The following is a 13,570-nucleotide window of genomic DNA, read 5'->3' as shown; positions in this document are numbered from 1 at the left end:
ATTCACCTCAGTGGGGCCTGGATTTCCCCTCATATGTGCATATTTTGTTTTCTTTTCATATATATTTCACATTTCTATCTCTGCACACCTAACCCCCTTTTCAGTACATTAGCCATTTTTTTTTGCTATCACTTTTTGCATGTTTATTTTTCAGAGCATGGTCTAGTTATTTCAATATGCTTTTGCTATCACCTGGGACATTTGTGTACTTACTGACTGTAATTTATGTGAGTGATGGATTTCAGAAGTTTCCACTTATCTACTTATTAGTAATTCCTCTAGTTAGAGCTATTTATGACAAGAAATAAACAAAAATCAGAAAAGAAAGTTGATATACACAGATATAATATAACTATACAAATATATATATTGTCCCTTATATATTGTACTGAATTCATATTTACAGTTAAAGCAGCACCCAAATTTTCTGTGACTACAGGACTCTGAAAGTAATGCATTATAATGTAGACTACTGGTAATTTTTCTTTTTTTCTTTATATTTGTGGACATAATGAATTATGCAGGAGAGCCTTGCTAATTCACACTAATGACTGGCAGACAGATGACAAATAATTGATTTTTTTAATTTAGCATTTAAGTGAACAAAACAAGGATATCACTTTGCAAAATGTACTTTGACAAGTGCAGTTGGGTTTTGTTTACTTACAATAATACTTCATAGGATTGATGTTAGTGTATTGTCTCAAAAGTTAGTTTTAGTAATATGAGACCTAACTCTAGTATTCTTCTATGAAAACTTCCCTGGGAAGAAAGACAATACCGGACTGCTAGTTTTAGTATGGAAGTTTTAGAATAGGCATTTTAGCAAAGTTCAACTGTATTGTTTACACAAAATATGTCAATAACAAAGACTTTTGCTATACTGAATTTCTGCTTTCAACATTTAGACCCAATTCTTGCAATCAGATCTGTGTGGGTGGATCCTAAGCCCCACAGAGCACTATAGAAGTCAATGGGGCTCTGTGCAGGTAGAAAGGTTTGCCCCAAATGGATCTGATTGCAGATTCAGGTCCTCAATTTGTATTATGTCTCATCCAGTCCAAAAACAAAATAAAAAAAGGAGGCTTATAAATTCAGTTTCAAAGAGATGGTAGTAAGTCTAATGACCCACTTCTATTTGTGTCGGATGATAATGCACACCCTTTTTGTAGCAGCTTTACTTCTCATCTCTAGTTCATGAAAATTAGAAGTGTAGTACATGTTAGGGAGTTCAGTTTAAAATCAGTATGAATACTTCTCCCACCACTGAAATACAAGCACCTTTTGGATGACCTAATTGATACTACACCATTATTTAGAAAATAAAGTGAAGAATACTAAATCCAAATTGGGAGAATTTACTGTTATAAGGCAGAATGTAACAGTAGAAACCGATCACAAAAAATCAGCAGTAGCACCTCTACTCTGACAGGAAAAAAAGTGTAAAGGGAACTTTAGGCACCCAGGTTTCACATTTTTGTGGCTTGATTTTCAGAAGTGCTGAGCACACACCACTCACATTGAAGTAATTGGAAACTGAGGGGCTCAGCACTTCTGAATATCTGGCCTTGTTCTTCAATGACTACAGGCGGTCTAGGTCTTGGATGAACGATGGTGTTACAGTGACAGTGATTACTTACTAGAAAATATGTAAGCAGGAAAAGACCAAAATGTCTTCAATATTTCTCTTCGTATTTTCTCACACAATTTTCTGATATTAGTTGACTAGGCGCAAAGTGAACTGCTACAGGCACTCAACACCCCTTCTCCCTATTCCAAAACTGGTCATTTTTGACTAAAAATTTATTTTCTGAAATCTCTCCAAATTTTGCCAGCAACTGAAATCTCTAGTTATTCTGCATATTGTCACATATGCTCTCTTTCTGTTCCATGCGCCAATAGCAATATATGTAAAACCAGTGAGGGAACCTCTTCTACCAGCCTTATCTTAAATTTTTTTATCATCAGGTTCCTCCTCCTTGCTAAGGTTGGGGATGGGAGGAAGGGCTGTATACATTACAGAATCTTTCATGTTGCTTAGTAGGAGCATGTATCTAGATTCAGCCCTTCAAGATGTTAGGCTTGTCATTACTTGAATTCGTTAGGCAACAGTGCAACAAATATCTTTGTAAGTCATTCTTTTTAAACAACCTAGCAATAGGTACACAAGACCTAGCCAGCATTGTTTTCCCTCTGGGAGCTCCCATGCTTGCCTGATTGTTCTCAGTCTTTCCTTGGACAACCCTACTATTTCCTCTGTAATAATACATGTGGCCCTTCCCAGCAAGAACATTTTTTGAAATTTGTTTATGTGCAAACATACCCCTCCCACTAAACTGTTCTCCCTTTAAGATTCTTTGTTACCACATGTAGGCTTCTCCTCTCTATTTATCTCCTGTTTAGTCATGCCAGCATGTGTCTTTGCCCAGAGCATCTTGCAAGTACAGTATGTAATCACTGAAAAGGGAAATATTGTTTCCACTCATAAATTACTAATGATGCCCTGAGATAAAATAGAACTACCAGCTTTAGCCCTGTCACTCTCACTTGTTGATTCTTGTGTAAGATTTAGGCCTGGTCTACACTAGGATCTTAAATCGAATTTAGCAGCGTTAATTAGAACTAATCGCTCAACCGTCCACACCAGGAAGCCATTTAATTCGAACTAGGGGGCTCCTTAGTTCGAATTTGGTACTCCACCCCGACAGGTGGAGTAACGCTAAATTCGCACTTGCTAGCTCGAATTAGGCTAGGTGTGGATGCAAATCGAACTTAGTAGCTCCAGGAGCTATCCCACAGTGCACCACTCTGTTGACGCTCTGGACAGCAGTCCGAGCTTGGATGTTCTGAGCAGCCACACAGGAAATGACCCGGGAAAATTTGAAATCCTTTTCCTGTCTGGACAGTTAGAATCTCATTTCTTGCTTTGACATCGGGGCGAGCTCCGCGGCACCTGCAACGATGCAGAGCTCTCCAGCAGAGGAGTCAGCCCAATGCAAGAATAGAAAGAGATCCCCAGCATGGACAGACCGGGAAGTCCAGGATCTGATCGCTGTGTGGGGCGAGGAGTCTGTGCTGTCGGAGCTGCGCTCCAACAAGCGTAATGCAAAGACCTTCGAGAAGGTCTCCCAAGCCATGACACAGAAAGGATACAGCCGGGATGCGATGCAGTGCCGCGTGAAAGTCAAGGACCCGAGGCAAGGCTATCAAAAAGTCAGAGCCCCAGACATGCCGCTTCTACGAGGCACTGCATGCCATTCTCGGTGGGTCTGCCACCACTGTCCCACCAGTGACCGTGGACTCAGTGGATGGCATAGTGAGCCAGGACAGTTCCTACTCGATGTTCGCCGATGGGCAAGACGACGAAGGGTCCGTGGAGGAAGGCGCAGGCGACAGCGAACACAATGCCCCTTTCCCTGACAGCCAGGATCTCTTCATCACCCTCACAGAGATCCCCTACCAACCCTCACCGGCCGTGAACCCGGACTCAGAGTCAGGGGAAGGATCAGGCGGTAAGTCGTATAAACAAGAAAATATTTATTTGCTCGAAAACATGTATACCAAAAATATAAATTCTATCTATAAATACTATATCTAAAAGTTTTTAAAGGGAAACTAAACGAACAGTAGGTCTACACAGATTGGGATGGAACAATAGTCCTCCATGGACAATTCCACAAATGCTTCAAACAGTTCCTCAAATACCCTCCGCAGGAGGTTTCGAGGAAGAGGTGCCTTATTTGGTCCTCCGGTGAAGCTCACTCTTCCACGCCACGACATCCTCAGATACAGGGGAACCATCGCCTCTACCAGCATGGCCGCGTAGGGTCCCGGTCGGTGAAGTGCTTCCCTTAACATCCTTTCTTTCTGCACTCGAGAGACACGCCTCAGGGTAATCTCGTTACTGAAGTGCTGCATCTAATTAGGGCAATTAGCGAATAGTTACTGTTCTTAATGGTTTACTTATACTTTGCATAACAAAGCCCCGCGCTTAGCAGCCACGTGCTGTAGGCCACACAGGAAAAGCATACATTGATCTTTCCCCTGCAGTGTCGGGAGTGGCTGCAAAAGGGTCATAGTATCTGATTTCCAGATTGCCTTTAGCACGACGGCACAGCTATCCGTTAACTGATAAGCATAATGTACTGTAAGGCTTACCAGGACTCTCTGCTAGAGGGATTCTGCTATCTCTCCCGACTTCTCCGCTCTCCTGTGCAATGGCGCAGCCAATCAGAGCGTAGGCCAAAATGTTGTGCTTCTCTGGAGACCACGTGACACTTGTTGTCCGGTACGATCTTCTTCATAGAAATTGACTAGACGGTGTTCACTGTTCGCCAAAATGTATCTGTACAAGGAAATCACTAACTTTCCCCATCACACAGCTTCGGCTCCTTCCCGGACTGCCCCGGCATCCCCCTCGCAGAGACTGGCAATGATTAGACGGCGAAAGAAGAAGACTAGGGACGACATGTTCGCTGAACTGATGGCCTGCTCCCGAGCAGAGGCTGCAGAGCAGAAACACTGGAGGGAGACCCTATGTGAGCAGCATCGCACACTCATGGAACGTGAGGATAGGTGGCGGCAGGAAGACCAGCAGACCACCCAAACGCTGCTTGGTCTCATGAAGGAACAAACGGACACGCTTCGTCGCCTTGTTGATGTCCTGCAGGACCGCAGGCTGGAGGACAGGGCCCCCCTGCAGTGTCTCTGCAATCGCCCTCCCAGCCAAGAAGTCCTGGCCCCCCCTCACCCAAAAGTACAAGACGGAGGGGTGGTAGAGGCCGTGAGAACTGTCACTGAACCAGAGCAGAGCGGCCGTGTACCCCGCACTTCTCACGTTAGAAATTTGTAGAAGTGCTTCCCTTATAGGCTCAGCCAGTCCCAAATCCAAGGTTCATCCCCCCACTGTTTATTAGATTAATAAAAGATGTTTGCTGTTAATCACTGTTTCCGTCATGTCTTTCCTGTCAGAGGATTTTTCGGTGTATGGGGTGGACAGGGGTTTCATACTTGCACGGTATAGCCTACAGTACCAGGGTACAGACTTGGGGAAAGGATCAACTGCGGGGCACACACACACTGCAGTCAGTAGGCACCAGGGTCATTCTGTGTTGTGTATGCTGCCCCTGATCATTTCGTAATGTGTATGCTTGTCCAGGGTCCTAGCGCCTGCCACGCCATTACTGTGAAGGCAGGCTGCCCTTACGATGCACTTGCAACGGATCCACGAGCCTATCCGCTGCCCTGAGCCCCAACAAGAGCCCTCATCCACGGACAGATAGTCACCCTTCTCCCACACCCATCACCCCTTCCCACGCAGAAACCCGCAGCCCACTGCCGTCATCCAAACCCCTATGCAAAGAAGGCACCACTCGCCCCTTCCTGCAAACCCTCCCCTTCATGCAGAACCACTGTCATCCGTCCCCCACCCCAGAGACCTATGTAGGAGCAGGAGGATGTCAGTCCTCTATGGAGGAAGCGGTCTGTACGTCAGTGCACACCGTGCCCAGCACAGTATGCGTCCATGTCTCAACACCAGAACAGAAATGCAAAGTAAAAGAAAGATTTATTAATAATGAGTGTAACAATTAATTTGCTTAAAAACGTGCTTTGGAAGTGGGGGAAACTTGGAGAACGCGGCATGTAGCCGCAGATCCAAATCGACACAAACTGACACAGGCCCAGGGTCAGTTTCTCTTGAAAGCAAGTGGAGAGTCATAGGTTACCCTGCTCTCCGAGGAAACTTGCTTTCAAAGCCTCCCGGATACAGAGCGCTTCCCGCTGGGATATTCTCTCGGCACGGGTGTCTGGCTGAGCGTAAACTGCAGCCAGGCGATTTGCCTCAACCTCCCATCCGGACAAAAAGACCTCGCCCTTGCTCTCACACAGATTGTGCAGCACACAGCATGCAGCAATAACTACGGGGATATTCTTTTCGCTGATGTCCGAGCGAGTGAGTAAGCTCCGCCATCTCCCCTTGAGACGTCCGAAAGCACACTCCACCACCATTCTGCACTTGCTCAGCCGGTAGTTGAAGAGTTCCTTCTCTCTGTCCAGGGCGCCTGTATAGGGCTTCATGAGCCAGGGCATTAGCGGGTAGGCTGGGTCCCCGAGGATCACTGTAGGCATCTGCACATCCCCAACCGTTATTTTGTGGTCCGGGAAGAAAGTACCTGCCTGGAGGAGTCTAAAGAGACCAGAGCTCCTGAACACACGCGCGTCATGAACCTTGCCCGCCCACCCGACGTTGATGTTGGTAAAACGTCCCCTATGGTCCACCAGTCCTTGCAGCACCATTGAAAAGTAGCCCTTTCGGTTAATGTAATCGCTGGCCTGGTGGGCCGGTGCCAGGATAGGGATGTGAGTCCCATCTATAGCCCCACCGCAGTTTGGGAATCCCATCGCGGCGAAGCCATCTATGATGTCCTGGATGTTTCCCAGGGTCACCACCTTTGAGAGCAGTTGCTCAACGATTGCGTGGGCTACTTGCATCACAGCAACCCCCACGGTAGATTTGCCCACGCCAAAGTGGTTCGCTACTGACCGGTAGCTGTCTGGCGTGGCAAGTTTCCAGAGGGCTATGGCCACTCGCTTCTGCACACTCAGGGCTGCTCGCATCCGGGTGTCCTGGCGCTTCAGGGCAGGGGACAGCAAGTCACACAGTTCAAGGAAAGTGCCCTTACGCATCCTGAAGTTTCGCAGCCACTCTGTGTCATCCCAGACCTGCAGCACTATGCGGTCCCACCAGTCCGTGCTTGTTTCCCGGGCCCAGAATCTCCGTTCCACAGCATGAACTTGACCCATTGCCACCATGATCTCCACTGCCCGGCGTACCCTGCTTTCTGAGAGGTCTGCGCCACTCTCCTCACCGCGCTGCCGGAGCCTCCTCGCCCGATTTCTCAGCAGCTGACTGTTGCAGAGGTGGACGATAAGGTGCGAGGAGTTGACAACGGCCATAAGTGCAGCGATGATCGCAGCGGGCTCCATGCTCGCAGTGCTGTGGCGTCCGCGCTGTCACTGACCAGAAAAGTGCGCAAACAGATTTCCCGCCGGCGCTTTCAGGGAGGGAGGGCGTTTGTGAGTGACGGTTGAATGATGACAGTTACCCAAAACCACCCTCGACACATTTTTCCCCCAGCAGGCATTGCGAGCTCTACCCAGCATTCCAATGGGCAGCGGGGACTGCGGGAACTGTGGGATAGCTTCCCACAGTGCACCGCTTCCAAAGTCGACGCTGGCCCCGTGAATGTGGACTCAGAAATTCGAATTAGTGTATTTAGTATGGATACACAAATTCGACTTCATAAGGTCGAATCCACAAATTCGAACTAAGTTGATTCGAAATAGTCTTGTAGTGTAGACAAGGCCTTAGATTGTTCGTTCTTCAGGGCAGGATACTTTTGGGCACTGTATTAATAGCACCCTAAGTTTCTTGCCTAATGACTTCACCTTCAGGTAATGTCTATTCTTCCAACACCTTTTATCACCCTTCTATAACAATAATTATTTTCTTGTTCCATTGTTACTGTTTATCTGTTTTTTTCCTTTATATAATAATTAATATGTAGCACACAAATGCTATGCAAATAGTAATTTTTATATATTGGGCTTATAGGAGATTATAAATGGACTCATATGATGTAATATGAAAGTGACTACATGCACAACTCAGATAAAAATGACACATAGGTTTGTTTCAATATACCTGTTTACAAAATCATATTTTAAGGCCATGTATTGTTCCACTAAAGTGGACTCAATCCTCATCTACATCCAGCTCATGGTGGGTGCTGTTGAGTTGGTTTGGGGGCGAGCAGAAGTGGCTCTATCTTCATGCCTCCTGAGATCTTCAGGGCATAATTTAGAGCAGTCAAACAGGGCTGCTCTAAATTACATTGATTATAATGGTTTCCTGGGAATCAGTCTGCTGGCCAGGGATTAATGGAGCTCACTCCCAGGCACTCTCAATGCACACAGCCTTCATAGATTCTTAGAGTCCAAGGCCAGAAGGGATTGTTGTGTCAGACTAGATGATCATAGAGCATGAACTTTCCCCAAAATATTTCCAGAGCATAAATTTTAGGAAAACATCTAATCTCAATGTAAAAAATTGCCAGTGATGGAGAATCCACCATGACCCATGGTCAATTGTTCCAATGGTTAATTACCCTCACTATTAAAAATTTACACCTTATTTCCACTCTGAATTTGTCTAGCTTCAATCTCCAGCCATTGGATTGTGATATACTTTTTTTTTCAGCTAGACTGAAGAACCCATTATCAAATATTTGTTCCCTATGTAAGTATTTATAGATTGTAATCATGTCACTTGACAAACCTTAACAAACCTTCTCTTTGTTAAGCTAAATAAATTGAGCTCCTTGAGTCTGTCACTATGTTTTCTAATCCTTTTAATCATTCTTATGGGTTTTATCTGAACCCTCTCTGATTTTTCAACATACTTCTTGAATTGGATCCTTCTGGATACCAGAACTGGACCCAGTATTCCAGGAGCAGTCGTACCAGTGCCAAATACAGGGGGAAAATAACCTCTTTACTCCTACTGAAGATTCCCCTTTCTATGCATCCATGGATTGCATTAGCCTTTTTGGCCCCCGTGTTGCACTGGGATCTTATGTTCAGCAGGTTACCCACCAGAATCCCCAAATCATTTTTAGTGTCAACGTTCACCGAGCAATCCTCAGCTACCATATTAAGGCAATGTTAAGGTCACATTTCATCACTAAGATTATGGGAATTACATCTAAATATTGATTTAGATCCACATGTAGATTCTAAATGTGAATCTAAATATGAATGTACAATTATTAGTTTTAGCAACGTAAGATTTTATTAGTAACCTATTTATCTGTATACATGGGCCCCATCACCTTAATATCCAAGCACATCACAATCAACAGTGAATTTAGCTTCATGGCATCAATATAAGGTATTCTCTATTTTCAATCTGTAAAATAGAAAGTCACAAAGATTAAATGACTTAGCCAACGCTCACAGGAAGTGAGTGGCAGAGCTGGGAGTTGAACTCAGATCTCCCACATTTCAGTTCAGTGCCTGGGACACACAAAATCCTTCTTTTCCTAAATAAGGATTTAAAAAAAGAAAATTATCTTGGTAATATTCATTCAAATAAATGATTCTCAAACTTGAAGAGCTACTTTGAAATCTAATGGAGTCACAGAGAGCCACAAAATAATCAGAACAATGATGTTACATTATCTTGTGATGTTTTTGTTGTGACATTAGGTCAACAAAACTCTTGGTGACTGCTATATAATAATACAGACATTACAGTGCAATATCAGGATGGTTTTCTGGGATTGTTTTGTGGGTCTCTGCAACTCCATTAGATAGTTTCTGTATTCTGTTTGTGTTCATTATGTCACGCCCTTCACTGTGATACATGTGTCTCCTCCTCATTCCCATCCCACTTTCCCATCTTTCCTGGTTGCAAAGAGGTCACTCTGGTCTGTTTACTCAGCATTTTCCGTACATATGAAGCAGGATAGGGTGAGAGGTGTGCTTCTGAGTTGAGCCCTCTGCTTGTTCTGCCGAGGAGTAGGCAGAATATTTGATCTGATCAAGCTTGTGGATTTCTTGAGAGTTGTACATGACTAAAATTTGAGGCTGAGTATCATTACTTCAAATCAATCTGTGCAAAATTGCACTCTGCGTGTACTCAATTCTTCAGCTGGGACCAGCCAAAAAAGAGCCCTTTCAAAGGAGCATTACATTGCCACTGTGATAGAAATGAAAATACCTGATTTTTAATAGACAAGGCATAGCCCACCGTGTTTTTATTAAAAAGAGATAATTTTATGGTGGTGTGTTCTCATTTCACTTGAGTGGATAAGGTTAATAAGGGTAATATGTTTAAAGTTGCAGATCAATGCAAGCCTTTTTTGTCTCCCTATAAATTTCCAGGCTACTCGACATGCAGAAATGGTAGCAATCGATCAGGTCCTAGACTGGTGTCATCAACACGACAAGGATCCTGCAGAAGTGTTTGCACACACAGTGTTGTATGTAACTGTAGAGCCTTGTATTATGTGTGCAGCTGCCCTGCGCTTGATGAGTATCCTTTGGTTCTGATTCATGCTGGGAAACCATATGTCAGTATGTTACTTTCAAGTAAATCATTTGGTAATGAACCAGTGGAGAAGAGCTTGATGTTGTCAAACAAAGGTTTATAGGGTACCAGCTTATCTGCTCAGAGAATGTGCCCATGCTACTGTTCCTATATTGAAGGCCATATGACCAAGGATGAGAGATTTAAGGATAAGAGAAAGCAATTTGCAAACTTGGCATGTACATTGTTTTCTCTTAGGGGTGTGAAAGTAAATCTCAGAAAGAGCTTGTTACCGTATACAATTAGTTAATCCCACGCAAGTGTCCAGTTTTAGAAAATGTAACAAACTAGTAATATGTGGTTTCCAATGTGTCCCTTTTGGGATCTCTTCTCTCCCATCTTCAAAGGCCAGAGGAGGATGACCCATCCTTCCAGCTGCAGAAGGCATGCTCTGTGCGTTACCCAAAAGTAGTGCACAGGAGTGAAGGTTGAGTGCAGACTAATTTTATAAAAAAAGTACAGGCACAATTTATTGAACTCAGATGGCCAGTAAAATCAGGATACTCTGCTTCATACCACTCTTTTCTTATTAACTTAGTTCCTTAACTCTTTCATATAAATCCCACTGGTTGTCTATGGCTGTCAGAATGAGCGATTTGGAGGTTGTGGCTCAGTTTTGAACATCTCCTCTGCTAACTTAACAGATACTGGTGAACCATTTCAGGTAAAACATCAAGATGTGTTCCTTCTTGTATTTAATGTTTAAAACAATGAATACAGTTACAGTTGGCGATGAGAAACTGAGATAGTGAGGCTGTAAAAGGGTTTCTGACATCAGCAAGAACATACTGATGGCATCACAACATAAGCACCTGCTTTTTAGATTGACCACCTGCTGATCAGTGGTGGGAGAGAGAGGAAGCTTGCTTGTGTGAGTACAGTTTGAGAGCTTTGTACAGTCTTCTCCTGAAAGATTATTCAGATATTCAAGCTGAAAATGGCTCTCAGATATACCCAACTGTATAAAGGAAAAGGCTATTTCTATCGTAAATGTTTTTTTCAAGGAATTGCAGTGGGATGAATGTGTACAAGTTAGCACCTTCCTATGTGGGTGTACTCTCTGCAATTAGTGGTGTTATTGAAAACATCCTAGCTCATTATTTTTCCTATCATTCCCATTCACATATTTGGGCCAGTTACAGTACATTTTGTGGGTGGGAGTGTTACTTTTGAAGGGCCAAGGAGACCTCAGAATTGATTTCTAGGAATAAGATAATAGATGAGCTACTTGATAGGAAACTAGTTTACAAATACCCACATGCATGTTTCTTATATTCCCAAGGGTTAGTGTGATTTACAGAAGTAAACGGAAAGTACATTGCTAGTATGTGGAGGAGGGAAGGGTGGTTGCAGAAGAGTTATAAGAAAAACTCCTATGGAGAATGAGCAGGTCTGCCAACTACTATACTAAGCCTCAGCCTAATTTTAAAAATAGACAAGGTCTTCATTCTGAAAATGAGGGTTTCTGATCACAGATAATTAGAGGTGTACTCTCAGTAAACAGAAAAGGCAGTACAAATTCTGTGCAATTATCCTACACCTCAGGTGTTATTGTGTGGCATCTTGGTTTTGAATGCTTTAATGAACATAGAGTTCTAATTTCAATAGTGCATTGCTGGTTATCGAGCTGAAGAAGCAGTGGACATGTTAAAAACCTTCTATAGACAAGAAAATCCAAATGGTAAGTTTCCTTTTTTTTGCAACTACTTTAACCCTAATCATAAATTAAAAGAATTCTGGCACAGGCATTGTCATCTCTCACTTTCAATGTCTTTTTTCCTCCATCCTTTCTGGCAGCACCGAAATCAAAAGTACGGAAAAAGGAATGCAATAAGTGATAGTCCTCTACTGATGGAAAACTGAAAGATAACAAAATAATGATCTGTGGAAAAGATCTCTTCAGTGTTCCCTTTGATACAGCATTTGGGTATGGAATGGAAACGTTCATGAATTTCAAATGTTGCTCTGTATGGTTTCACTAGTTGAACATTATCGGTTTCTGTCATTTTCTATGGCTAGTAGGTTGACTGATTTCTAATCACCAAACATAGCCTTTATGAAGAATATATGGCTTCTGTTTGGTGGGGAATATTTTGAATTATAGTTCAGACTGAACTTCTTTTCAGCCATCTGGATTCAGCACTCCATTGGAGTAACTGCCATTCTGTACAGCACATGGATGAATATCTGTGTCCTTTTGTCTATGGAGCAGCCTCTTGCTGTTAAACAGCAGGTACTTGTAGAGACTAGATCAATACCAAAAGTGGATAAACAAGCCACTTAGAAAGTTACATTCATATACATACCGTACTGCATATTGAATTAGAATACAATTAAGAGTTACAAGAGGGTAACAAAAGGACAGTTAAGCAACTATGCTGATCTTGAAAATTGAGATCAGACCAATGTAGCAGTTCATTGTTTTCCACTGTATATCTACTGTAGGCCAAACTTTCAAAGAGTTTCTGAAAAGTCACATATGCAAAGGCAGATATTTATACAAAACTACATGTGTGACTACTTGATTTGCATAAACAAATGATTTGCATAAGCAAATTCCAGTTTTGCTGCATAGTATTTGTACATGAAGTTTTGGAGGTTGCCATGAAAGTTTGTCCCTCGTACCCCTCTCTTGAATGTTAGCATATAGAAAAAGATTACAGTTAAGAATTAAATCCACCAGTCAGTTGGACTCATTCTAAACTACTAAATCATGGCATTTGAAATGTGTAATCACAAATGTGAAAGCTAGGAAAGTAAAATGGCAGTAAGAAAAAGAGAACAAGATGCACGACAGTCTATCTTTTGGAGCATTTGTTATTTAAATGTCACTTACATATGCTTTTGCTTGGCCATGCTGTAATTCATAATCCAGAAGAGGGCCTTACTGTTCCACTAATGAATAAAAAGTATAGGTCTAAGTTGAAACCTTGATTATATTGCTTTTGGTGGATATTTATCTTGAGGAAAAACATCTTGTGATTTAGTCGGTTGATAGGCAGAAATTTTGAGAAATGTCTTATTTTTTATTATAGAAGAGAGATTAGAATTCTATGGATACAAAAGTCAAAATCACGGTACAATTAAATATTTTCCACAATTAGAGTAACGTTGAAAAAGCAGAATTTTTTGTTTTTGATGGTAAAATAAAGAAACTCATTTGCCACCAGTTCCCCCAACACCTTGGAATTTATTTTCTTTATATAATTTTCTCAGTGCTTATATTTTACTGAATGGAGGAAAAAGGAACTTAAAAAAAAAAAGATTGTGCTGGGCTCCTATATGCTATTTTTAATATTACTGTTATTTACAAGATTTTAAAATTATTCCTTTTGTTTACATTTTCAGTCTATTATATTTCCTGACCCATTGGACCTCAGTTGCTGCTGGTCTGAGTCTTTTCTTTCCTATAACCAAATA

General features: G+C 42.5%; 1 protein-coding gene across 2 annotated transcripts in view; it reads left to right on the top strand.

Moving 5' to 3' along the window:
• Nucleotides 1–13,570, top strand: part of ADAT2 (adenosine deaminase tRNA specific 2) — a 16,270-nt gene extending 2,700 nt beyond the window's left edge. Inside the window, exons 4-7 of one of the 2 annotated variants that reach the window (XM_045010636.1) lie at nt 9,946–10,096; nt 10,708–10,814; nt 11,759–11,831; nt 11,948–13,570. In XM_045010636.1, coding sequence (XP_044866571.1) covers nt 9,946–10,096; nt 10,708–10,814; nt 11,759–11,831; nt 11,948–11,988 — 372 coding nt within the window. In that variant the 3' untranslated portion in view covers nt 11,989–13,570. The remainder of the gene's footprint in view (nt 1–9,945; nt 10,097–10,707; nt 10,815–11,758; nt 11,832–11,947) is intronic. The other variant, XM_045010635.1, reaches the window with a different exon arrangement.

The sequence above is a fragment of the Mauremys mutica genome, chromosome 3, assembly GCF_020497125.1.
Source record: "Mauremys mutica isolate MM-2020 ecotype Southern chromosome 3, ASM2049712v1, whole genome shotgun sequence".
NCBI lineage: Eukaryota > Metazoa > Chordata > Testudines > Geoemydidae > Mauremys > Mauremys mutica.
The sequence above is the reverse complement of the archived record's forward strand: the minus strand, read 5'-3'. Positions and strand labels throughout refer to the sequence as shown.